This window comes from Scomber japonicus, chromosome 10, assembly GCF_027409825.1.
Source record: "Scomber japonicus isolate fScoJap1 chromosome 10, fScoJap1.pri, whole genome shotgun sequence".
NCBI classification, from domain to species: Eukaryota; Metazoa; Chordata; class Actinopteri; order Scombriformes; family Scombridae; genus Scomber; species Scomber japonicus.
This window is the reverse complement of record NC_070587.1, coordinates 912,045-938,501: the sequence shown is the minus strand read 5'-3', so window position 1 is coordinate 938,501 and position 26,457 is coordinate 912,045. Positions and strand designations below refer to the sequence as shown.

The 26,457-nt window shown below is 44.6% G+C and overlaps 1 protein-coding gene across 1 annotated transcript in view; it reads right to left on the bottom strand.

Annotated features, from left to right (window-relative positions):
* Positions 1–22,311: 22,311 nt before the first annotated feature.
* LOC128366142 (tetraspanin-8-like) overlaps positions 22,312–26,457 on the bottom strand; it is a 5,103-nt gene continuing 957 nt past the window's right edge. Inside the window, exon 2 of the mRNA XM_053326820.1 lies at positions 22,312–22,335. Within this exon, the coding sequence (XP_053182795.1) occupies positions 22,312–22,335 (24 nt within the window). The remainder of the gene's footprint in view (positions 22,336–26,457) is intronic.

The following is a 26,457-nucleotide window of genomic DNA, read 5'->3' as shown; positions in this document are numbered from 1 at the left end:
AACTATGATCGTCTCCTAAGCTTATCCCTGGGGTTATTACTGTAGCCATGACGACGAAGGTCAGCTAACTTTAAGTAACTAACTTTAAAACCACATTGCATGTTTCTCTCTTTAACCCTTTATAGGACACTCATTGAAAGGAAAGGAGGAAGGAGGGGAGGAAGGAAGGAAGGAAAGATGGAAGGAAGGAAGTATGGAAGGAAAGGAAGGAAGGACGGAGGAAAGAAGGAAGGAAGGAAGGTAGGGGGAAGGAAAGAAAGAGAGAAGGAGGGAGGGAGGAAGGAAGGGAAGAAAGAAGGAAGGAAGGAAGAAGAAAGGGGGATGGAGGAAGGAAAGAAGGAAGGGAGGAGAGAAGGAGGGAGGGAGGAAGAACAGATGGAAGTAAGGAATGGAAGGAAGGAAGGACGGAGGAAGGAAAGAAGGAAGGGAGGAGAGAAGGAGGGAGGGAGGAAGGACAGATGGATGGAAGGAAAGGAAGGAAGGACGGAGGAAATAAGGAACGAGGGAGGGAGAAAGGAAAAGAGGAAGGGAAGAAAGAAGGCAGGGAGGAAGGGAAGGAAGGAAGGAAGGAAGGAAGGAAGGAAGGAAGGAAGGAAGGATATTTTGGGATATTTACAGAAGTTACCAAATATAATTATTTGCCCAATAAAGGGTTAACTCAAATCATGATCTTTTCCCAAAATCTAAACAAGTGGGTTTTTGTGCCCGAACCTAACCGAACCTTCACCACAGCGTTCTCACACAATGAAACATCATTATATTACAAACAGATGATGATGATGATGTCCTATCGATTATTGCCAATAGGTGTGCCAGATTTAGGAAACGCCTCTATGTGTCATCCTCGGTCAAACAACATATTTGGTCATTTAATTTGGAGGACTTGTTGGAAAACAGCTGCCACAACATAAATACTCATCATTAATAAAACACTGACCTGTCAGCTCTTAAATGACACAACCAGGTGAATTCCTTTAAAGAAAAATCATGCTTTATTGTTGCCAGCATGGGTGTGCTCTGTTGTGCTTTGGAATAAAGTGATCACACACTAAATATATCATCCGCTGGTCATTTCAAAGCCAAAAAAGCCCACTGAAATCCAGCTCTGCAAAAAGCAGGCCGAGCTCTGCCCTCCCTGTCGTTTCCCTCCCTTCTCTCACCACGGCCATTACTCTTCCCTCTTCCCTGAACTCTGCTTTTCATTAGAGCCGGTTTTGTGACAACCCTCCTGTTGTCCTCAGGTCAAGGAAGGATAGAAGGAAGGAAAAGAGGAAGGATAGAAGGAAGGAAGGAAAGGAGTAAAGAGGGAGGAAGGAAGGAAGGAAGGAAGGAAGGAAAGAAAGGAAGAAAGGAAGGAAGGAAAGGAGCAAGGAGGAAGGAAGGAGGGAAGGGAGGGAGGAAGGAAGGAGGGAAGAAGGAAGGAAGGAAGGAAGGAAGGAAGGAAGGAAGGAAGGAAGGAAGGAAAGAAAGAACGAAAGAAAGGAAAGGAGTAAGGAGAGAGGGAGGAAGGAAAGGAGCAACTACTCTTCCCTGAACTCTGCTTTTCATTAGAGCCGGTTTTGTGCCACTGATATACCGTCAAATACTTCAGCCTTGCAGATAATGCAGCATTTACCCTCCTCGACAATTAATTCTGCTGACATCTGAGCACATTAATATTCATTACCCGGTGCCACTTGTGACAAACCGTCGCCCCCATACACGCACTGTAGATACGATGGTGAGATGGTGTGGAGGAAATCTGCTGGGTTTTTTTTATTTTTTATTTTTTATTTTTTTTAAGGGCACTGAAATGATTTATAGGCATTTGCCTGTTTGGTGATGACGGCTTGTTGTTTAAGGGTCTCCGAGGTCTTTGCCTGTGGATAATGTGTTTACAATTTTCCCAAGGCCTAAGTGTACATTTAATATCAGGGCTGTGCAGAGTCCATTACAGATAAGTATCTCAGTGCAGGTGCAGTGGGAGGAGGGGGGGGTCAAGGTTTAAATCCCACCTTTACTGTTTAGGCTTCTAGCAAAGTGTATATTGGGAGGGATGGTGCATTAAAAAGGGCTACAGACACTTCACCACTCACCTGATATGGTTGCTAACACCTACAATTTAAAGCTAAAAGGCTCCACTTTAAAAGAGGGATGTAATATTGCACATTTGCAGCTCTATATTTATATTCAGGGGCTCTACTGGAATATCTTTGCATGATTTACAGGTGAAGAAACTCCTTATATTTATCTGACACTGGCTCTTTATGCAGCCCCTTCAGTTCAGCCTCTGTCTCTTTAAGGTCCCTCTCCTGATGAGCCCACTCTGCTCCGATTGGCCGTCCGCCCCTCGGTAGACTTCCACGGGGCTCAGGAGGCCAAATAAATAAACAGTAGAAGCAGGTTTTAACTTCTATCAACCTTTCAATGTCAGCTTCTCCAATCCTCCCACCTTTCCTTTCCTTCCTTCCTTCCTGCCCTCCTTTCCTTCCTTCTTCCCTCCATCCTCCCTCCTTTCCTTCCTTCATTCCCTCCCTCCTTTCCTTCCTTCTTCCTTCTTCCCTCCTCCCTCCCTCCTTTCCTTCCTTCCTTCTCTCTTTCTTTCCTCCCTCCTTCCTTCTTCCTTCCTCCCTCCTTTCCTTCCTTCTTCCTTCCCTCCTTCCTTCTTCCTTCCCCCCTCCTTTCCTTCCCTCCTTCCTTCTTTTTCTTGTTTCTTCACTCAAAAAATGTCAACCTCTCAATGTCAGCTTCTCCAATCCTCCCATATCTGTTCAAGCTCAGATTCAATCCAGAATATGTGAGTGGACAAAATAAACAACCAACCCTTTCCTTCCCTCCTTCCTTCTTTCCTCCCTCTTTTCCTTCCTTCTTTCCTTCCTTACCCCCTTCTCTCTTCTTTCCTCCCTCCTTCCTTCTTTCCTCCCTCCATTCCTTCCTTCCTTCCCTCCCTCCTTCTTTCCTCCCTCGTTTCTTCCTTCCCTCCTTCCTTCCTTCCTCCTTCCCTCCCTCCTTTCCTTCCTTCCTTCTCTCTTTCTTTCCTCCCTCCATTACTTCCGTCCTTCCTTCCTTCCTTCCTTCCTTCTTCCTTACTTCCCTCCCTCCCTCCTTCCTTCCTTCTCTCTTTCTTTCCTCCCTCCTTTCCTTCTTTCTTCCCTCCTTCCTTTCTCCTTCCTTCCTCCCTCCTTTCCTTCCTTCTTCCTTCCTCCTCCCTCCTTTCCTTCCTTCTTTCTTCCCTCCTTTCTTCCTCCCTCCTTTCCTTCCTTCTTTCTTCCCTCCTTCCTTTCTCCTTCCTTCCTCCCTCCTTTCCTTCCTTCTTCCCTCCTTTCCTTCCTTCTTTCTTCCTTCCTTCCTTCCTTCTTCCTTCCCTCCTTTCCTTCCTTCTTCCTTCCCTCCTTCCATCCTCCTTTCCTTCCTTCTTCCTTCCTCCCTCCGTTCCTTCTTCCTTCCCTCCTTCCTCCCTCCTTTCCTTCCTTTTTCCTTCCTTCCTCCCTCCTTTCCTTCCTCCTTTCCTACCTCCCCTCCTTCCTCCCTCCTTTCCTTCCTTGACTCGAGGACAACAGGAGGCTTAAGCAGGTTTATCACCAAATGATCGTCTCATGTCAGAACTTCTGGCTTCACTATTTAAAACAACCTGTATGATTATTTTTAAACCGCAGCTCATTTTCATGCGTAAGTTCATCCCTTCTTTCTTTCTACAACATCATTTTCCCCCAGCGACTGTTCATTATGTTACACCACATGTCACCATAAAGTCAATCAAGGCAAACACGGTACATGATTACCTCATAACCACCAGCTTCAAGTTAAGGTATCAATTATTTAAATTAAGCAATTAAGATATAAAAGCTCACATTTTAATTTTTAATTCTAGGGAAAGTAAAAAAAAAATTAAAAATAAGTTCAATATGAAAATGTCTTCCTTATACTTGGTGCCATTACAATGGCAGAAAGGAAGGAAGGAAGGAAGGAAGGAAGGAGGAAGGAAGGATGTAAGGAAGGAAGGAGGGAGGAAGGAAAGGAAGGAAGGTAGGGGGGAGGAAAGAAAGAGAGAAGGACAGAGGGAGGAAGGGAAGAAAGAAGGAAGGAAGGAAGAAAAAAGGGGGATGGAGGAAGGAAAGAAGGAAGGGAGGAGAGAAGGAGGGAGGGAGGAAGAACAGATGGAAGGAAGGAAAGGAAGGAAGGAAGGACGGAGGAAGGAAAGAAGGAAGGGAGGAGAGAAGGAGGGAGGGAGGGAGGGAGGGAGGACAGATGGAAGGAAGGAAAGGAAGGAAGGACGGAGGAAATAAGGAACGATGAAGGGAGAAAGGAAAAGAGGAAGGGAAGAAAGAAGGCAGGGAGGAAGGAAGGAAGGAAGGAAGGAAGGAAAGAAGGAAGGAAGGAAAGAAGGAAGGAAAAACTACCCCGACTGTCATTCTTTTTAGCGGTTTTGGGTTAAAAATACATCTAAAATTTCACCACTACTGTCGTTTAAAGATCTGTGGACCTCCAAGATGACAGCCAGAGAGTGCATTACATCACCTGAAAGCCCTCTTTACGGGAAATGTCGACAAATGGCTGCATGGATTAGCTCAGGGGAAGCTTCAGTGCAAATTGCTCCACTTAATGGTTTGACATTTGTGTAGCAGCTAAGTAATTCTGCAGGACGTGAGACGGGTTCCTGCTTGGTGAAAAAAAAAAGGCCCCTAAAATAACATATAAGCTCGCCATGTGGTCTGTGTGAGGTCAAATATATCAGATTAACTACGACTGCTCATTCTGTTCTCTCTAAATCAAATGAAGAATTAACCCTCCTGTTGTCCTCAGGTCAAGGAAGGATAGAAGGAAGGAAAAGAGGAAGGAGAGAAGGAAGGAAGGAAAGGAGTAAAGAGGGAGGAAGGAAGGAAGGAAGGAAAGAAAGAAAGGAAGGAAGGAAGGAAGGAAAGGAGCAAGGACAGGAGGTAGGAAGGAAAGGAGTAAGGAAGGAGGGAGGGAGGAGGAAGGAAGGAAAGATAGAAGGAAGGAAAGGAGTAAGGAAGGAGGGAGGAAGGAAGGAAGGAAGAAAGGAAGGAAGGAAGGAAGGAAGGAAGGAAGGAAGGAAGGAAAGGAGTAAGGAGAGAGGGAGGAAGGAAAGGAGGAAGGAAGGAAAGGAGTAAGGAGGGAGGGAGGGAGGGAGGAGGAAGGAAGGAAAGAAGGAAGGAAAGGAGTAAGGAGGGAGGGAGGAGGAAGGAAGGAAAGATAGAAGGAAGGAAAGGAGGAAGGAAGGAGGGAGGAAGGAAGGAAGGAAGAAAGGAAGGAAGGAAGGAAGGAAAGGAGCAAGGAGGGAGGAAGGAAGGAAGGAAGGAAGGAAGGAAGGAAAGGAGCAAGGAGGGAGGAAGGAAGGAAGGAAGGAAGGAAGGAAAGGAGTAAGGAGAGAGGGAGGAAGGAAAGGAGGAAGGATGGAAAGGAGTAAGGAGGGAGGGAGGGAGGAGGAAGGAAGGAAAGGAGTAAGGAGGGAGGGAGGGAGGAGGAAGGAAGGAAAGGAGGAAGGAAGGAAAGGAGTAAGGAGAGATGGAGGAAGGAAAGAAGGAAGGAAAGAACGAACGAACGAAGGAAAGGAGTAAGGAGAGAGGGAGGAAGGAAGCAAGGAAGAACTGTCAAAAGAGATGGGGTCAATTTGACCCGGGAGGACGACAGGAGGGTTAAATGACTAGTGCAATATTTGTAATATTTAAAAGTCAAAATCACCAAATCCTTCATTTCCCTCGAAGGCACACAGAACAATTTGTGGATGGGCATCTGAATTGTTAAGTGGTTGTGTTTTCACCCTGAGCAATCTTTAATCCTCAAGTGTGAATATGTCAGACTCGATAAAATAGGTCACGGTACACCATGAGCTCCAGAAAATGTGCTGAAAGAAAGAAAGGAAGGAAGGAAGGAAGGACAGGAGGTAGGAAGGAAGGAAGGACAGGAGGTAGGAAGGAAAGGAGTAAGGAAGGAGGGAGGGAGGAGGAAGGAAGGAAAGATAGAAGGAAGGAAAGGAGTAAGGAAGGAGGGAGGAAGGAAGGAAGGAAGAAAGGAAGGAAGGAAGGAAGGAAAGGAGCAAGGAGGGAGGAAGGAAGGAAGGAAGGAAGGAAGGAAGGAAAGGAGTAAGGAGAGAGGGAGGAAGGAAAGGAGGAAGGAAGGAAAGGAGTAAGGAGGGAGGGAGGGAGGGAGGAGGAAGGAAGGAAAGAAGGAAGGAAAGGAGTAAGGAGAGAGGGAGGAAGGAAAGGAGTAAGGAGGGAGGGAGGGAGGAGGAAGGAAGGAAAGAAGGAAGGAAAGGAGTAAGGAGAGAGGGAACAATTACAGAACAATTTGTGGATGGGCATCTGAATTGTTAAGTGGTTGTGTTTTCACCCCGAGCAATCTTTAATCCTCAAGTGTGAATATGTCAGACTCGATAAAATAGGTCACGGTACACCATGAGCTCCAGAAAATGTGCTCCTCATTTAAATAGTTGTGGAACATTGGAAGAAGAAGACATGGGTAGAGGTAAAATTAATCCCAGAGTGCTGCAGCAGCTAAAATGTGTTTCCAATTCCTTTAAAAAACTTCTATTGTTACAGTTGAAGAGGAAGACTTTCATTGGGCCAATTTCATGACTTAACACTAGGCAGCTTAAAAAATATTACAGTGGAGGAGACACACAGAGAGAGAGAGAGAGGGCAACGCTCCTCAGCAGTTGGTTTCAGTTGCCAGAACCAGAACCGTTCTCCTCCACAGAACCGGTGTGAAACACAGCAGATAAAATCCTCTCAAAAAAAAAAAAGAAAAAGAAGAAGAAATCTGCATCTGGTTCCTGTCAGGTGCTTAGAGCTGTAGTTAGTTTAGTTTACTTTGAGACAAGGCAAGGAAAGAGGGAGGAAGGAAAGGAAAGGAAGGAAGGTAGGAAGGGAGGAAAGAAAGAGAGAAGGAGGGAGGGAGGAAGAACAGATGGAAGTAAGGAAAGGAAGGAAGGAAGGATGGAGGAAGGAAAAGAAGGAAGGACGGAGGAAATAAGGAACGAGGGAGGGAGAAAGGAAAAGAGGAAGGGAAGAAAGAAGGCAGGGAGGAGGGAAAGGGAGGAAGGAAAGGGAGTAAAGCAAGAAGGAAGGAAGGAAGGCAAGGAAAGAGGGAGGAAGGAAAGGAAAGAGGGAGGAAGGAAGGCAAGGAAGGAGGGAGGAAGGAAAGGAAGGTACGGGGGAGGAAAGAAAGAGAGAAGGAGGGAGGGAGGAAGAACAGATGGAAGTAAGGAAAGGAAGGAAGGTAGGATGGAGGAAGGAAAGAAGGAGGAAGAACAGATGGAAGTAAGGAAAGGAAGGAAGGAAGGATGGAGGAAGGAAAGAGGGAGGAAAGACAGATGGAAGGACGGAAAAGAAGGAAGGACGGAGGAAATAAGGAACGAGGGAGGGAGAAAGGAAAAGAGGAAGGGAAGAAAGAAGGCAGGGAGGAGGGAAAGGAAGGAAGGAAGGAAGGATATTTTGGGATATTTACAGAAGTTACCAAATATGATTATTTGCCCAATAAAGGGTTAATCAGAAGTTCCACCAGGAATAAGAAAGTTTTAAGGCTGACACCTGGCCCGAGATAACGGGATTTAAAGAGCCACCTGGCTGCGACGTGCTGAATATTAAGTTACACACAGTCAGCGAGGAGTCAGCGAGGAGTCAGCGTACAACAATGTGCACCCGTGAAAATGTAATTAAAAAATGGAATAATGGAGGAAACACAAAATACCAGCCCAGTATCCCAAGGAATTATATTCACACTGGACTATTCTGCAGCACTCTTTCATGTACACTGCCAGCATTCAGAGCCAGTGCATTAACCCTCCTGTTGTGCTCAGGTCAAGGAAGGAAGGAAGGAAGGAAGGAAGGAAGGAAGGAAGGAAGGAAATGAGGAAGGAACGAAGGAAGGAAAGAATTGGGGAAAAAAGGAAATAAGGAAGGAACGAAGGAAGGGAGGAAAAGAGGGAGGAAGGAAGTGGGGAGAGACGGAAATGAGGAAGGAACAAAGGAAGGGAGTAAAGGAGGAAAGAAGGAAGGGAGGAAAAGAGGAAGGAAGGAAGTAATGAAGGAGGAAAAGAGGAAAGAAGTAAGGAGAGGAAAGAAGGAATGAGGAAGGAAGGAAGGAAGGAAGGAAGGAAGGAAGGAAGGAGGAAAAGAGGAAGGAAGTAAGGAACAGTCAAAAGATATGGGGTCAATTTGACCCGGGAGCACAACAGGAGGGTTAAGTATTGTGTCTTTTGTGTAGCAAGGCAGGGACGTGGAGGTGTGGAGGTGTGGAGGTGTGGAGGTAGAGATGGTGCATGGGAAGGCAGGGAAGTGGAGGTGTGGAGGTAGAGATGGTGCATGGGAAGACAGGGAAGTGGAGGTGTGGAGGTAGAGATGGTGCATGGGAAGGCAGGGAGGTGGAGGTGTGGAGGTAGAGATGGATGGTGCATGGGAAGGCAGGGAAGTGGAGGTGTGGAGGTAGAGATGGATGGTGCATGGGAAGGCAGGGAAGTGGAGGTGTGGAGGTAGAGATGGATGGTGCATGGGAAGGCAGGGACGTGGAGGTGTGGAGGTGTGGAGGTAGAGATGGTGCATGGGAAGGCAGGGAAGTGGAGGTGTGGAGGTAGAGATGGTGCATGGGAAGGCAGGGAAGTGGAGGTGTGGAGGTAGAGATGGTGCATGGGAAGGCAGGGAAGTGGAGGTGTGGAGGTAGAGATGGTGCATGGGAAGGCAGGGAAGTGGAGGTGTGGAGGTAGAGATGGTGCATGGGAAGGCAGGGACGTGGAGGTGTGGAGGTAGAGATGGTGCATGGGAAGGCAGGGAAGTGGAGGTGTGGAGGTAGAGATGGTGCATGGGAAGGCAGGGACGTGGAGGTGTGGAGGTAGAGATGGTGCATGGGAAGGCAGGGAAGTGGAGGTGTGGAGGTGTGGAGGTAGAGATGGTGCATGGGAAGGCAGGGAAGTGGAGGTGTGGAGGTAGAGATGGTGCATGGGAAGGCAGGGAAGTGGAGGTGTGGAGGTAGAGATGGTGCATGGGAAGGCAGGGAAGTGGAGGTGTGGAGGTAGAGATGGTGCATGGGAAGGCAGGGAAGTGGAGGTGTGGAGGTAGAGATGGTGCATGGGAAGACAGGGAAGTGGAGGAAGTGGAGGTGTGGAGGTAGAGATGGTGCATGGGAAGGCAGGGAAGTGGAGGTGTGGAGGTGTGGAGGTAGAGATGGTGCATGGGAAGGCAGGGAAGTGGAGGTGTGGAGGTGTGGAGGTAGAGATGGTGCATGGGAAGACAGGGAAGTGGAGGTGTGGAGGTGTGGAGGTAGAGATGTTGCATGGGAAGACAGGGAAGTGGAGGAGTGGAGGTGTGGAGGTAGAGATGGTGCATGGGAAGGCAGCACATCTCAATTTCATGCAAGAGAACAAGAGTTTCTGCTCCGTTACAGACGAGCAAATACCGTTAACCTTTATATGAAAGGGGGATATAACATGCTTTTTATTATTTTGTCATTTATATACTGTTATGATGATGTTGGATGTTGATGTTAAACATGGTTAAAGATCCAAAACTTAAGGTGAACATATGTAAAAATGTTCCCTGCAAGTCAAAACTCAGGACTAATTTCCCTTTGACCTTTTATCATGTTACTTTCAGTTTATGCTTACAATTCAAGTTCTCCCGTTTATTAAATGGGACGTATCTGCTTTTTGTGTGATTTTGTTATTTATATACTGTTATGTTGGATGTCGTTAACCTTTACATACTGTTCAGGGCAAATGAGACAAATGAGGGCTGTAAAAACACCCTTTACACATTTCTCTTAGCGTGATTTTCTCTAATGTGACCCATAATATATGAATTTCATCTACTTTCTTTACATTTTTGTGCAGCTGATACACATTTTATGTACATAATTCACCATTTAAACATGTTGTATTCTTCATATTCTATAAACATTTTCCATAAAATAGTGACTGTGAATGCCTCTTACCATAAATAAATAGCATGCTTTCTCTCAATCAAACATTTATTAATGACTGATAAGGGAATTTATGAATGTGAATTAGCATAGAGACTAATTATGAGTCAGAATATGAACAGTATGTAAAGGGTTAAACATGGCCAAAGATCCAAAACTTAAAGTGAATTTATGTAAAAATGTTCCCTGCAAGTCAAAATTCAGGACTAATTTCCCTTTGACCTTTTATCATATCACGTTTAGTTCTCCCTTTTATTAAATGGGACGTATCATGCATCCCCCAGGGCTGGGCGGGGCCTTCTGGTAGCTTCTGCATCCACCCTCCTCTGCACACCTGATTCTCATCAACCTGGTTTCCTGCTCTTCACGTCTACAGCATTTATAAGCCGGTCTCTTCCTCCACTCATCACCAGTTCGTTGTTTCATCCACTGTGGTAACGCTCTCGGCTCTGAGCTCTTGTGTTTAGTAAACCTTGAGCCCAGTTTTTTGGATTTTTGGATTATACTTTGCTTTGGACTTACCTGTTTTGTGTTTCTTTTCTCTACCCGGCCATTTGCCTGCCCTCAGCCTCGCCTCGCCTCGCCTCGCCCAGCCCTGTCGTCTCCAGCTGTATTTTGTTTCTTTTTTTTTCGTCTAAATAAACTGTCTTTGGTTTCTGATCTGCACTGCGGGTCCAGTCTTTGTTCTGTTCAGTAAACTCCTGATAATTATGTCAGATGTCTCTTTAGCCCTTAAACAGACAACGTGCACCAGGAGATACAGACTCTTTAACCTTCCTGTTGTCCTCCCGGGTCCTTCCTTCCTTCCTTCCTTCCTTCCTCAGATCTAAGTTCAGCTGTTAGGGTAAATGTTCCCTCCTTCTGTCCTTTCTTCCTTCCTTCATCTGTCCTTCCTTCCTTCCTTCCTCCCTCCTTTCCTTCCTACCTTCCTTCTTCCTCCCTTCCTTCCCTTCTTCCCTCCTTCCTTCTTCTTCCCTCCTTTCCTTCCTCTCCCCCTCCCTTCCTCCTTTCCATCCTTCTTCCTCCCTCCTTCCTTTCCTTCTTCCTCCCTTCCTTCCCTTATTCCCTCCTTTCCTTCCTTCCCTTCCTCCCTCCTTTCCTTCCTCCCTCCTTTCCTTCCTTCCTTCCCTTCCCTCCTTTCCTTCCTCCTTTCCTCCTTCCTTCCTTCCTCCTTTCCTTCCTTCCTTCAGGTACAAATGACATAACTAGTAAGACCTGTTTAAGGGTTAAACATGGTCAAAGATCCAAAACCAAGTCAAGATTCAGGGTTCAGTCTGCTCTGAATGCTTTATTTAACGGCTTGTTTCAGACGGAGGCTGAACTGAGGGCCTGTAATATAAAGGGCCTTTATAAGATAAAGAATATAAAGCACTTCACAGATCAAGCTTAACTAAGCATTTTAGTAGCCTAACTCTAACCATACTTTATTTGACATATCTATGATTTTCCTGAACTTTTATTATAGCGTAGTAACTATGTGCAGATACTGTAGAGAGTGTAGAGACTGTTAAATGTCTTCTGGGGTTTTTGCAGAATTGTCAAATATCATCTCTCTTGTCTGATTATAGGATTGCAATATGGGGAGTAATACGTTCAGGAGCACGGAGTTGTAAATACAGCTTTTCGCCCAATAAGATGATAAGATTTGTGTGTCTGACTGGGTACTGGGTGTCCCGTTGAGATCTCCCAGTGTGAAAAATTCAATATGTGATCACAGAGTCACTCGGCAGCCAACACAGGATTGATATAACCAACAGCGAGTCCATCCAACTCCTAAAGTGAGCATGTTGTGTTCAGTAAATCTAAAATGCCCAAACAAAGGTAGGTTTATTGGTCCAATACTAAAAAAAAAAAAAAAGAAAGCAGCTACATGTGGAAAACAACAATTTGGTAGGCATTTGCAGCAGGCAGTAAAACACAAACCTTTCCTGTCGGTGCCGTCGGGGACCTGCGAGGTGTTGATGCTCTTGGCGATCTCCTGGTTGGCGGTTTCCTTGGTGACCACTGAGCCTTTGAGTTTACTCTTTGGAGCATCCAGGGATTTTAGCTTCTTGGCATGTTTGGTCCCTTTGTAGTGGGCCAAAGCCTGACTCTGTGAGGGGAACAAAAAAAAAAACCAGACTTGATTTAACAATGAGAAAAACAGCTAAACAGAAAAAGGAGAGGCTGGAAATGAAATATGAAAACTAGAGGAAGGAACACAGAGCCGGTGAAACAGAATAAACATCATTAGCAGTGGACAGTTGATACTCCTTGTTGTAATACAGCAAAAAAAAAAAATGTTAACATCTGATTTTGTTTCTGCTAGTTTTAGAAAAGAAAATCCTTCTTTCACAAAATGATTAATACACTGTGGTGCCTTTAAAAAAAAGGAAAGCAAAGAAGTAATGTAAGTGCTGTAGTCCTTCCTCCCTTCCTTTTTCCTTCTTTCCTCCCTTCCTCTTTTCCTTTCCTCCCTTCTTTCCTCCATCCTTCCTTCCTCTCCTTCCTCTCTTCCTTCTTTCCTTTCCTCCCTGCCTTCCCCCTTCCTTTCCTTCCTTCCTCTCCTCCTTCTTTCCTTTCCTACCTGCCTTCTTTCTTTTCCTCTCTGCCTTCCTCCTTCCTTCCTTCCTTCCTTCCTTCAATCCTTCCTTCCTCCTTTCCTTCCTTCCTTCCTCCCTTCCATCCTTACTTCCTCCTTTCCTTCCTTCTTACTCCCTTCCCTCCTTCCTTCCTTGCTCCTTTCCTTCCTTCTTTCCTTCCTCTGTTCCTTCTTTCCTGTCCTCTCTGCCTTCCTCCTTCCGTCCTTCCTCCCTTCCTTCTTCCTCCCTCCTTTCCTTCCTCCTTCCTCCCTTCCTTATTTCTTATTGTTCTGCATTGACTTTAATGTATAAAATAAGCTTTCTTTGTCCTTGTTCCAGCTTATTTCTCTCTGCATATTAACCTAACGTCTTTATTAATAATAATATCTGGATCTGAGTGATTGAGAAATACATGCGTGACCCTCCATGTTTAATTTATGAAGTGGCTATTCGGTTAAAAGTCCGAACACGTAGAGACACAAAGATTCACCTTCACAACAGATTCATCCAGGCACACAGAAGTGGGACATACGCAAAGACTTTGAGCTGTCCTTGTTTACCTCTGCACACTTCCCCGCATACTTCGCCTGTGGCAGGAAGAAGGGTATCAGGAGGGATGCAATTGCCTCTCAGAATAAATAAGTACGCCAACCACACATCCCCAGAAGACACTTGTAAGCATCTTTATTTATGTGCCACAGTGGGGATATTCACTAAAGACTGCTGGGACAAAGAGACCATTCCTTGTAATATAACAGCATTACCACACAAGTAAAACATTGTTCTTTATTTTCCTTTTATTCATTTCCAGTAATTAATGTCCATTGTTTTGGAAAGGCTCCGATTGTTTTAATTGTAAGACAATGAGATCATGATCCCATATCAAAGCTCTCATGGCATGCTTACATTAGTCTAATTTATTTGACAATGGTTGACACCAAAGTGCCAAGTTAAATAAAACATGACAAGAAGCTTCATTACATGAGGGGAATAAAATTGCCAGAAAATCATAGTTCAATAATTTTGTTGGCAAAGGTCATAAAACTGCTGAAGAGCCAGAAATATTTTCCCCTTCGTCTTTAGAAACCATTTTTGGATGAAGTGCCACTTTTTCAAACAAAGCACCCATCTTGTTCCTGACATGAAACTATTAATTTCCTCCTAACGTTCATCCATCTCCAGAAACAAAAAGACATTCATTTTTCTTTTTAGTTTTTTTGGTCATGAGACACGCAGGTGAGATGGATGCGTGTTTAATGCGACTTACAGCCATCATTCATCTTTCATTAGAGCAACCAAGTGGAAGAATTGCCTGAACTCCAAGTCTGACATGCATGATTAAAACTAGGAAGGAAATCATTTGTTTTCTTTCCAGATGCTGCGTGAGCGCTCGGCGGAGGGGGGGGGGGGAAACATATCAAACAAACCAGAGTCGCAGGGTTGAAACAGAACGGTCACAGTTACAGTCCCAGTGTATCCATCAATATCCTCCACACACACCCCCCCCCCCCCCCAGAGCACCAATCCTTTGGGCGCCGTAAGTTAAGCTGAATGAGAGCCTCTAAATGCTAAATGCTGAAAATGTGGCTTTGATTAGTCCTGGCACTAAGACCAAAACAAATGTGTTGTCTGGTCTTCTTCTCTCAGGGCTAACAAAGTTAAAACATAGAAACCAAAAAAATGATTTCTGATTTTTGTCTCTTTGCTCTTTTTTTTTTTTTTTTCTACAGTCTCACAGACAAAGCTGATGTTCAACCTGGCTGCAGAGATAGGGTCTAAAATGGCAAATTGTTAAAGAGTGAAAGGCAGAAGAAGTGTGGGTGTAGTTTTATAGTTTTAATGGAGTACCAAGAGTAACGTTTCAAGCATCTTACTCTTCTCCTGATTAAAATAAAAATGTAGTCGCCATCTTAACCTTCCTGTCGTCCTACCCGGGTCAAATTGACCCTGTCTGTTTTGACTCTTCCTTCCTTCCTTCCTTTGTCCTTTTTTCCTTCTTTCCCCCTTCCTCTTTTCCTTTCCTCCATCCTTCCTTCCTCTCCTTCCTCTCTTCCTTCTTTGCTTTCCTCCCTGCCTTCCCCCCTCCTTTCCTTCCTTCCTTCCATGCTCCTTTCCTTCCTTCTTTCCTTCGTCCTTATTTTCCTTCCTCCCTACCTTCTTTCCTGTCCTCTCTGCCTTCCTCCTTCCTTCTTTCCTTTCTCCTTCCTTCTTTCCTTCCTCCCTTCCATCCTTCCATCCTTCCTTCCTTCCTTCCTTCCTTCCTTGACTCGGCCCAGGTCACCTATTGGAAGGAGATCTTATATTCCATCCTGGTACACAATGACTATAGTGAAGTATAAATGACGTTATAAACTTTAAGACTGTTAAACTCAGATGGAGACGCTGTGGACAATCAATCTGTCCAAAAATAGTCCAAAAAGGTTAGTGGCAAGCAAGAGATGATAAAAGTATAGTTGAGGTTATATACTATTGCAAACTCAGATGGAGAAGCGTATACTTTTAAAACTCTCTTGGCTATCAACTAATGAGTTTTATTTTGTCCTTCACATTAAATTATTCATTGTCTTTTATCTTTCTTTATTTCTTGATTGTAGTGAAATGATTTTGATGCATAACTGAATTGTGTATTTCTCTGTTTATGTTTGTGAAGTAAGCCATTTGTTGAAAGTTGCTGTATAAATAAAGCTTATTATCATTATTATTATTATTATTACAAAAGATCCATAAACATATAAATGGAGCCCACAGAGCACAATAGCATCAGGCCTCAAGCCGTCAGATTTAGTTCTTTGGTCCAGCACCAGATAATAAGTCAATGAGTATTAAGTATTTGCTGTTATTCATCTTCACATTGCAGTGGTTCACTATTTATCAGATTATTACAACTGTGTATCTTATAATTGATATAAATGTGAGTTACATGCCATCATAATCAGCAATTGTCTTATTTTAGTATTACATGATCTATACAGCATCCTCTCTTTTATGTTTTAAACTCTATGTATTTGTCTGTGAACAGGCAGGAGAGCATGAAGGAACCAAAGAAGGGAAGAAAACAAATATAAACTTGACTTGTGCTCAAATGAACGAAAGCTCTGTCCAGAAATCTGGAAATTCTGTGTGTGTGTGGGGGGGGGGGACCTGAAATATCACATGTTTGAAAATTCAATTATGAAATCAAATTGTCTTTTGCTTGGCTGAAAATGAGAGGGGGAAAGGGTCACATTTTAGGTATCAAGACAAGGGGGGGGGGTGAGGGGGGGGGTCAGGAACACGCTGTTCTGAATTCATAATTCATTAAAGTCAACGTGATTTAAATTAAGAGTATGACTGAATTTCTTCCACTAACAACAGGCCATCCCTGGTGGTGAGGGTCAGTCCGAACCCAAAGATCAGAGGAGAGTTTACTACTACTACAGCTGTTTATGTTTTATACTCACATTTGGCTTCCAACAACGGTTTCCTAATTTGATATCAAATAAAGATATCTCACGAGGCCAACGCTGGTATAATGATGTCATGTTTTTTAGTTGTGGGATAGTTTGCTTCTTTTTCTTGTTTTTTTTTTATTTATGAAGCTGAAGTTGTCTCCCACTTTTATTTGCAGTTCTGAGTTTAAGCACCATTTTTAGACTGGCTATAAATCTTTATGACCCAGATTCACAACCAACTATACTGTATATCAAGTTTGTGCCACCAGCAGTACGATGAGGATGCAAATTATAGAAGGACAGTGTCTTCAAGGTCCGCAGATAATTTAAATCAAAGCGTAAACTAATGCAGGTTTTAGGTGGTAATTCATCTTTTAATGGTAATGAGTTGCAGATTTTTCCAGTTGTTTCGTAACTCGCTGCTTCACACATGCAAAAACTCACCCATCCACATTCCTGTGGTTCAGTTAACCCTTAAACAGGCCTTACTAGTTATGTCATTTGCACCTCAAGTAAGTAAGGAAGGAAGGAAAGGAGGGAAGAAGGAAGGAAAGGAGGGAAGAAGGAAGGAAAGGAGGAAGGAAGGGAAGCAAGGGAGGAAGAAGGAAGGAGCGAGGAAGGAAGGAAGGAAGGTAGGAAGGAAAAGAGGGAAGAAGAAAGGAAAGGAAGGAGCGAGGAAGGAAGGAAGGAAGGTAGGAAGGAAAAGAGGGAAGAAGGAAGGAAAGGAGGGAGGAAGGAAAGGAAGGGAGGAAGTAGGAAGGAAAGGAAGGAGGGAGGAAGAAGGAAGGAAAGGAGGGAGGAAGGAAGGAAAGGAAGGAGCGAGGAAGGAAGGAAGGAAGGAAAAGAGGGAAGAAGGAAGGAAAGGAGGGAGGAAGGAAGGAAGGGAGGGAGGGAGGAAGAAAGAAAGGAAGGACAGATGAAGGAAGGATAGAAAGAAAGGAAGGACAGATGAAGGAAGGAAGAAAGGACAGAAGGAGGGAACATTTACCCTAACAGCTGAACTAAGATCTGAGGATGGAAGGAAGGAAGGAAGGAAGGAAGGAAGGAAGGAAGGACAGATGAAGGAAGGAAGGAAGGAAGGACAGAGGAAGGACCCGGGAGGACAACAAGAAGGTTAAAGAGTCTGTATCTCCTGGTGCACGCTGTCTGTTTAAGGGTTAAGACCCCATCAAATGATCACAACCCCCAAGAAAAGCTGTTTCAAGCCGTAACAACTGTGAAGGAGCCTCGGAGTCTGTGGAGGTGTCAAGATCAGGTGTCATGAGAAGGAGTCACATCTCAGTCTGAGTTCATGATGTGAGTCAGATTCATGTCTGAACCACAGAAACAAACACATTTTTATTATAATGTATTTCCTTCTTGACACCAGCCTGCAGCCAGCACCTGGTTGCTGTTGTTGTTTTTTATATATTTATTTTTTCATCAGTAAAGTCGGATCAAAATAAAAGACTTCTCGCCCAGATTGTTGCTGTTGGGTTTGTTTCAGAAGTGGGGAAAGTGTTGAAGTGTGAGAAAATGTCTAAGAATAAATGTCTGATGCTAAAATGAGAAATTCTGATATGTTCCACAGCTTTGTATTTTCCACAAAGAGACAACAGACGACAAGAGTTTCATTGTTTTAAAAAAAAACAACTTGTAATATGCAGTAAAAATCTAAACTTGGTGGAAGGAAGGAAGGAAGTAAGAAGGAAGGAAAGGAGGGAGGAAAGGATGAAGGAAGGAGGGAAGGAAGGAAAGCAGGTATAAAGGGAGGAAGAAGGAAGGAAAGGAGAGAGGAAGAAAGGGAAGAAAGGAAAGAAGGAAGGACAGAGGAAAAAAGGAAGGAGGGAGACAGGAAAAGAGGATGGGAGCAAGGCAGGAAAGAAGGACAGAGGAAAGTGGGAAGGGAGGAAGGAAAGGAAGGAAGGAAAGGAGAGAGGAAGAAAGGGAAGAAAGGAAAGAAGGAAGGACAGAGGAAAGAAGGAAGGAGGGAGACAGTAAAAGAGGAAGGGAGCAAGGAAGGAAAGAAGGACAGAGGAAAGTGGGAAGGGAGGAAGGAAAGGAGGGGGTGAGGAAGGGAGGAAGGAGGAAGGAAGGAAAGGACGGAGGAAAGACAGAAGGAGGGAGACAGGAAAAGAGGAAGGGAGCAAGGAAGGAAAGAAGGACAGAGGAAAGTGGGAAGGGAGGAAGGAAAGGAAGGAAGGAAAGGAGGGGAGGAAGGAGGAAGGAAGGAAAGGACGGAGGAAAGACGGAAAGGAGGGAGATAGTAAAAGAGGAAGGGAGCAAGGAAGGAAAGAAGGACAGAGGAAAGTGGGAAGGGAGGAAGGAAAGGAAGGAAGGAAAGGAGGGGGTGAGGAGGGGGTGAGGAAGGGAGGAAGGAGGAAGGAAGGAAAGGACGGAGGAAAGACGGAAAGGAGGGAGACAGTAAAAGAGGAAGGGAGCAAGGAAGGAAAGAAGGACAGAGGAAAGTGGGAAGGGAGGAAGGAAAGGAGGGGGTGAGGAAGGGAGGAAGGAGGAAGGAAGGAAAGGACGGAGGAAAGACGGAAAGGAGGGAGACAGTAAAAGAGGAAGGGAGCGAGGAAGGAAAGATGGACAGAGGAAAGTGGGAAGGGAGGAAGGAAAGGAGGGGGTGAGGAGGGGAGGAAGGAGGAAGGAAGGAAAGGACAGAGGAAAGACGGAAAGGAGGGAGACAGTAAAAGAGGAAGGGAGCAAGGAAGGAAAGAAGGACAGAGGAAAGTGGGAAGGGAGGAAGGAAAGGAAGGAAGGAGGAAGGAAGGAAAGGACGGAGGAAAGACGGAAAGGAGGGAGACAGTAAAAGAGGAAGGGAGCAAGGAAGGAAAGAAGGACAGAGGAAAGAGGGAAGGGAGAAAGGAAAGGGTGGAAACATTTCAACATTTAGACAAAACCCAGAAAAGATGGAATAAACTTAAACATATTGGTCTGTACATATGTGAGCCTCGAGGCTTCGTATCTCAGATAATACTACTATTACTTCTCTGGAATTGACAAATCAGGAACAACGAGAAAATCATTCCCAGCATCAACAAAATGCCGAAGGCCAACACAACCCCCATGAGAGCGTTTGATACTTGATCCACCCCCACGTCATCTTCATCTTCATTCAAGGGCCACATACAGACCAATCTGATCTCATGTGGGCCGGATCATTAAAGAGATGGAAGGAAAGAAGGAAGGAAGGAAATAAGGAAATAAGAAGGGAAGGAAGGAAAGACAGGCAAAAGGAAGGAGGGAAGAAAGGTAGGAAATAAGAAGGGAAGGAAGGAGGGAAGAATGGTAGGAAAGACAGATGGAAGGAAAGAAGGAAGGAAGAAAGAGAGGAAGGACAGAAGGAATAAAAGGAGGAAGGAAGGTAGGAAGGACAGATGGAAGGAAGGTAGGAAGGACAGATGGAAGAAAGAAAGGAAGGAAGGTAGGAAGGACAGATGGAAGGAAGGAAGGAAGGAAGGACAGATGGAAGGAAGGAAGGTAGGAAGGACAGATGGAAGGAAGGAAGGAAGGAAGGACAAATGAAAGGAAGGAAGGAAGGTAGGAAGGACAGATGGAAGGAAGGAAGGAACGAAGAAAGGATAAAGGAAGGTAGGAAGGAAAAGAACACAGGAAGGAAAGTGGGCCGGATTGGACCCCTCGGCGGGCCGGATCTGGCCCACGGGCCGCATGTTTGACACCCCTGCTGTAGCGTATACTTTGGATTGCCTTTGGCTGTTGGCTTAGCGGTAACAGCTGCTGTAAGCTTTCCGTCACCACCTCCTGAGCAGTTACAGTGCTTGATAAGGCTCCCAGAATACCCACGGCTAACATCATGAGAAACATTAAGAACAAGCCCGTGAAGAAGAAGACGGCCAGCAGGCAACGGTTGTTTCGGATCGCTCCGCAGCAGCCGAGGAAGCCAAACATGAGAGTTACGGCAGAGATGAGTATCAGGAGGTTCACAGCTGGGAGAGCGTCATCGCTGATCTGGTAGTCGAGTTTGTTGTTTCTGGCGTGTACAGATAAACCAAGAGTAATACTTCCACCCACAAAAAACAAAAGGTTGAAGGAGAAGAAGAGGTATCTGACAACGTTGGAGGCCGCCATTGTTCAACTCTCACGGTCAAACTCGAGGTTCCAGTCAGGTTGGGTTAGGGTTGTTGGGTGCTACTGCTTATATACAAGGGGCCCGCTGGCAGAGTGGGTGGGGATATTTAACCAGGGCGTATCCAAAGGGTGAGGGGTAATGAAAACTGACCTGGGGGGGGGGGGGGGGCGTTAAAAAGTTGTTCTTCCACTTCTTAAAGCTATCTAATGGCAACGCCCCCTGTGACAGTTTAGACCAGAGGTGTCAAACTCATTTTCATTCAAGGGCCACAAACAGCCCAATTTGATCTCATGTGGGCCGGACCATTAAAAAAAAGGAAAGAAGGAAGGAAGGTGGGAAGGAAAGACAGGTGGAAGGAAGGAAAGAATAAAAGTGAGGAGGGAAGAAAGAAATGAATGGAAAGGTTGGAAAAAAGGACAGGAAGGAAAGATGAAAGGGAGGAAGGAATGAAGGAAGGACAAATGGAGGGAAGGAAGGAAAAAAAGACAGGAAGGAAAGTGGGCCGAATTGGACCCCTCGGCGGGCCGGTTCTGGCCCACGGACCTCATGTTTGACACCCCTGGTTTAGACAATGGGATGGCATGGAGGGACAATAGTTGGGGACTCTTGTTGGGATCCTTTGAGAAACAAGAAATTGTGCCATTTATTGTCCAATAATCTCATTATTACATGAATCAGGAACTAAACGTTGCTTCTGCATCACATGTAAAGAAGTTAGTCATATAATGGGTCGCTCTGGTGTTTTGGTGACATTGGCTTTTATATTCTGGTTGTGTTGAATCTCAGACTCCACGGCTGTATAATACTTTTACTTTTGTCATTGTGTGAGTCTTGTGCTGGTTTGTATAGATCTGCAACAATTAGTAGACTAATAAATTAGGCAAGGCAAATTATTTGACTATTAACTATTTTTACACCTATCGTTTTAGTTCATTTTTAAGCAAAAACTCCAAATAAATGCTGACTTTAGCTACTTATAAATTAAGATTTTATGCCGTCTTTGTCGTACATTATAGAAAAGTGACTGTCTTTGGATTTGGGACTGTTGGTCAAATAAAAAAAGATTTATTTAGAAGTTACTTTTGACTATTGGAAATTAAAACAAGCATTTTTCAGCATATTCTGACGTACAATAAATCAACTAATCATGAAAATATTCAACCAATTCATTGATAATGAAAATACTCTTTAGTTACAGCCCTAGTTTTTGATGTATTTTAAAAGTCAAAGGGATAAAACAAAGATAGGTTTTAGTTATTTGGGCTGTTATAGAAGTCCCAGGGTCTTCAGGACCCCAGAAAAATAACACATATTTGACAGAGCTTCCATATTCTTTGTATTTACTGATATTTTAATGGAAGTAATGAATAAATGCAAAGATGTATATAGTAATGTAACTATGAGTTTAACCCCAGATGAGGAAGGTACTATTTTTGAGTTCCTGTAGCGGAAAAATTAAACTTAAAATAAGAAGTGATGTTCACATTTCTTTACATCTATGTCAGGGGTGTCAAACATGCGGCCCGTGGGCCAGAACCGGCCCGCCAAGAGGTCCAATCTGGCCCACTTTTCATCTTCCTCTTTTCCTTCCTTCCTTCCTTCTTGTCTTCTCTTTTCTTCCTTCCATCTGTCCTCGCTCCTTTCCTTCCTCCCTTTCTTGCTCCTTTCCTTCCTTCCTTCCTTCCTTCCATCTGTCTTCCCTTCCTTCCTTCTTTCCTTCCTTCTTTTACTTCCTTCTTGTCTTCTCTTGTCTTCCTTCCATCTGTACTTGCTCCCTTCCTTCCATCTGTCTTCCTTTCCTTCATTCCTTCCTTCCTTCCTTCCTTCTTGTCTTCTCTTATCTTCCAACTTTCCTTCCTGTATTCTCCTCCTTCCTTCCTTTTAATGATCCGGCCCACATGAGATCAAATTGTTCTGTATGTGGCCCTTGAATGAAAATGAGTTTGACTCCCCTGATCTATGTGAAGAAAATGTCCAGAAATAAACCTCTCTGACATAATGAGCTTTTAAAACCTGCAGTTCTGCAAAGTAAACATGTTAAATGTATGAAGACATGAGTCATAGCAAAGGGATAAAGGACACAAATACAAATAGTTGAGATATAAACAGACAGTAAAGGGAGTCCTGGTGAGGCAGCAGGTTACACTAGCCAGCGACTCACTTGCTGTCAACAAATTAGAGACTTGAATCCAGTTTATGATCTCAACTCATAAACAGGACTGCTTCTAGTAAACCAGAAATGTCTTAAAAAATCTTTTAAAACAAAAAAAGGCCCTTTTTCTCTTTACGATCCCGGGTCATTAACTGGTTTACAAACAGGCCTTTTGCTCTCCTACAGAGCAGCTCGGATCAGTGTCTGGCAGAAGACCACAGAGAGGTTCAGCTCCAAGCTCCAAGCTCCAAGTTGCAATATCATTCTCATATTATGATAAAATGTCCCTGGAGCAAATTAAGACTGTCTGCTTTAGTAAAAAAAAAAAAAAAAAGAAATAAAGAAAGGAATAAACAGCCTCGGGGCTATTTCAAACCTCTCTTCTCAGCATCTACATGTTGATTGACAGGTAACCATAGCCTCTATCTCCCTAATGAAGCGTTAAAATTAACAGGTAATAGACAGTAAATATATATACTGAGATAAATGTCCCTGTGTAAAACATAATAACCTCATTCTGAGTAATCACCAACACATTCAGCGTTAGAAATGAATTGATTACTTCCTTAATGAAAGAGGAATGACACTGCTATTTAGGGATGCTACTGGCTGGTTTAACAACATGCAGCCGTGGCAGCGATTTTCTTTTCAAATTTTTTGATTACTTTCAGAATAGTGTGGAAATTGGGTGGCGGGTGGGAAATCGAAACCCATCTGCTAGTCCGTCGGCTAAATTTAGCAAGCTTGTGTTATTGCAGTCCATTTTTTTTTTATATTAGATTGTACTAAAGAGCTCAGATAGGAGCTAATGAATGCAGTAATACCTTGCAGAGGAGTCAGAGATTGTAACACCATCTCTGTCCTATCATCATCTATGTTACTGATATGCTAAAAATCATAAAGATAAAGAGATCCCATCCAAGCTTTCATAACTTTGGGCTCAGATAATTGAAAAGAACACACCCTGAATTACAGTGTGGTATGCTATGAAGAGGCTTTCAGGAACAAAGGAGCCTCCTCATGACCCTTCCTGTTGTTTTTGGCATCGTCAAGTTAAAAGTGGCTCATTTTAATTTGAATGGTTGAATCTCCAGACGGGTCACTGATGTGCTGCATGGCGTCTGTTAGAAGGTTTTAACATCATAATCAGTTGCATGAGGCATCGCAACGACCACAACTGGATGAAGCCACTCAGGACATTCACTGAGAGTACGTCCACATTAAGTCAATTAAACACCCCCCCCACCCCCCCACCCCGACCCCCCCAAGGAACCGAGATGGCTTTAACCCTCCTGTTGTCCTCGAGTCAAGGAAGGAAGGGAGGAAGAAGGAAGGAAAGGAAGGAGGGAGGGAGGAAGGAAGAAATGAAGTAAGTAAGAAGGAAGGAAAGGAGGGAGGAAAGGAGGGAAGGAAGGAAAGCAGGGATGAAGGGAGGAAGAAGGAAGGAAATGAGAGAGGAAGAACGGGAGGAAAGGAAAGAAGGAAGGACAGAGGAAAGAAGGAAGGAGGGAGACAGTAAAAGAGGGAGGGAGCAAGGAAGGAAAGAAGGACAGAGGAAAGTGGGAAGGGAGGAAGGAAAGGAAGGAAGGAAAGGAGGGGGTGAGGAAGGGAGGAAGGAGGAAGGAAGGAAAGGACGGAGGAAAGACGGAAAGGAGGGAGACAGTAAAAGAGGAAGGGAGCAAGGAAGGAAAGAAGGACAGAGGAAAGTGGGAAGGGAGGAAGGAAAGGAAGGAAGGAAAGGAGGGGGTCTGCTGATCTGCTGCATTATACAATCCGCCGCACAGGGGTGTTTATACATAGGAATACAGAAGTTCAACAGTTGACTAAATGTAGAGCCAAAGGTCTGTCTGGCAGAAAGAAAGCAAATATTCTAAATATAGTGTACACTTAAACTGATATTGATTTTTTTTAAGGTGGTCCTTTAAGTGGCTAAAATACATTTTGCTGCTGCCTGCTTCTCCAAACTCCAGACTGGTGCTGTGCCAACCACCATCTACTGTAGATAATACACTGAATAATGAATAACCCTTAAACAGGCCTTGCTAGTTATGTCATTTGCACCTAAAGTAAGTAAGGAAGGAAGGAAAGAAGGAAGGAAGGAAAGGAGGAAGGAGGAAGGAAGGAAAGGAGGAAGGAAGAAGGAAGGAAAGGAGGAAGGAAGGAAGGAAGGAAAGGAAGGAAGAAGGAAGGAAAGGAGGAAGGAGGAAGGAAGGAAGGTAGGAAGGAAAGGAGGGAAGATGGAAGGAAAGGAGGAAGGAAGAAGGAAGGAAAGGAGGAAGGAAGGGAAGGAAGGGAGGAAGAAGGAAGGAAAGGAAGGAGGGAGGAAGGAAGGAAGGTAGGAAGGAAAGGAAGGAGGGAGGAAGGAAGGAAGGTAGGAAGGAAAGGAGGGAAGATGGAAGGAAAGGAGGGAGGAAGGGAAGGAAGAAGGAAAGGAAGGACAGAGGAAGGACAGATGAAGGAAGGAAGAAAGGACAGAAGGAGGGAACATTTACCCTAACAGCTGAACTAAGATCTGAGGAAGGAAGTAAGGAAGGAGGGAAGGACAGATGAAGGAAGGAAGGAAGGACAGAGGAAGGAAGGAAGGAAGGACAGAGGAGGGTAGGACAGATTAAGGAAAGGAAGGAAGGACCCGGGAGGACAACAGGAAGGTTAAAGAGTCTGTATCTCCTGTGCACGTTGTCTGTTTAAGGAATAAGTATATCTCATATAATCTCTCAAACTACCACTTCAACAATAAAAGCATCAAACGTTATACAACAGAACATTACAGAGAACATCAGGATGACTCAGACAAGCACAAATTATGTCTCAACACTATTTAGCCACATTTCCATGGCCTTGGGGTGTGATGGGAACATAAACAAGACCACACAAAGGATCATTTTGTCCTTGGTTTTGTTTAAATCCTGCGGCTTAACCCTTAAACAGGCAACGTGCACCAGGAGATACAGACTCTTTAACCTTCCTGTTGTCCTCCCGGGTCCTTCCTCTGTCCTTCCTTCCTTCCATCCTTCCTTCCTCTGTCCTTCCTTCCTTCCATCCTTCCTTCATCTGTCCTTCCCTCCTTCCTTACTTCCTTCCTCAGATCTAAGTTCAGCTGTTAGGGTAAATGTTCCCTCCTTCTGTCCTTTCTTTCTTCCTTCATCTGTCCTTCTTTCTTCTTCCTTTCTTCTTCCTTCCCTTCCTCCCTCCTTTCCTTCCTTCCTTCCTCCCTCCTTCCCTTCCTTCCTTCCTTCCTCCCTCCTTCCTTCCTCCCTCCTTCCTTTCCTTCCTTCTTCCTCCCTTCCTTCCTTCCTTCCTCCTTTCCTTCCTTCTTCCTCCCTTCCCTCCTTTCCATCCTACCTCCTTCCTTCCTTCCTCCCTCCCTCCTTCCTTCATCTGTCCTTCCCTCCTTCCTTACTTCCTTCCTCAGATCTAAGTTCAGCTGTTAGGTAAATGTTCCCTCCCTTCTGTCCTTTCTTCCTTCCTTCATCTGTCCTTCCTTTCTTTCTTCCTTCCTTTCCTTCCATCCTTCCTTCATCTGTCCTTCTTTCTTCTTCTTTCCTTCTTCCTTCCCTTCCTCCCTCCTTTCCTTCTTCCTTCCCTCCCTCCTTCCCTTCCTTCCTTCCTTCCTCCCTCCTTCCTTCCTCCTCCTTCCTTTCCTTCCTTCTTCCTCCCTTCCTTCCCTTCCTTCCTCCTTTCCTTCCTTCTTCCTCCCTTCCCTCCTTTCCATCCTACCTTCCTTCCTTCCTTCCTCCCTCCCTCCTTCCTTCATCTGTCCTTCCCTCCTTCCTTACTTCTTTCCTCAGATCTAAGTTCAGCTGTTAGGGTAAATGTTCCCTCCTTCTGTCCTTCTTTCTCCTTCATCTGTCCTTCTTTCTTCCTTCCTTTCCTTCTTCCTTCCCTTCCTCCCTCCTTCCTTTCCTTCCTTCCTCCCTCCTTCCTTTCTTCTTCCTTCCTTCCTCCCTCCTTCCTTTCCTTCCTTCTTCCTCCTTCCTTCCCTTCCTTTCCTTCCTTCTTCCTCCTTCCCTCCTTTCCATCCTACCTTCCTTCCTTCCTTCCTCCCTCCTTCCTTCATCTGTCCTTCCCTCCTTCCTTACTTCCTTCCTCAGATCTAAGTTCAGCTGTTAGGGTAAATGAGGGTAAATGTTCCCTCCTTCTGTCCTTTCTTTCTTCCTTCATCTGTCCTTCCTTTCTTCCTTCCTTTCCTTCTTCCTTCCCTTCCTCCCTCCTTTCCTTCCTTCCTTCCTTCCTCCCTCCTTCCTTTCCTTCCTTCCTTCCTTCCTTCCTTCCTCCCTCCCTCCTTCCTTCCTTTCCTTCCTTCTTCCTCCCTTCCTTCCCTTCCTT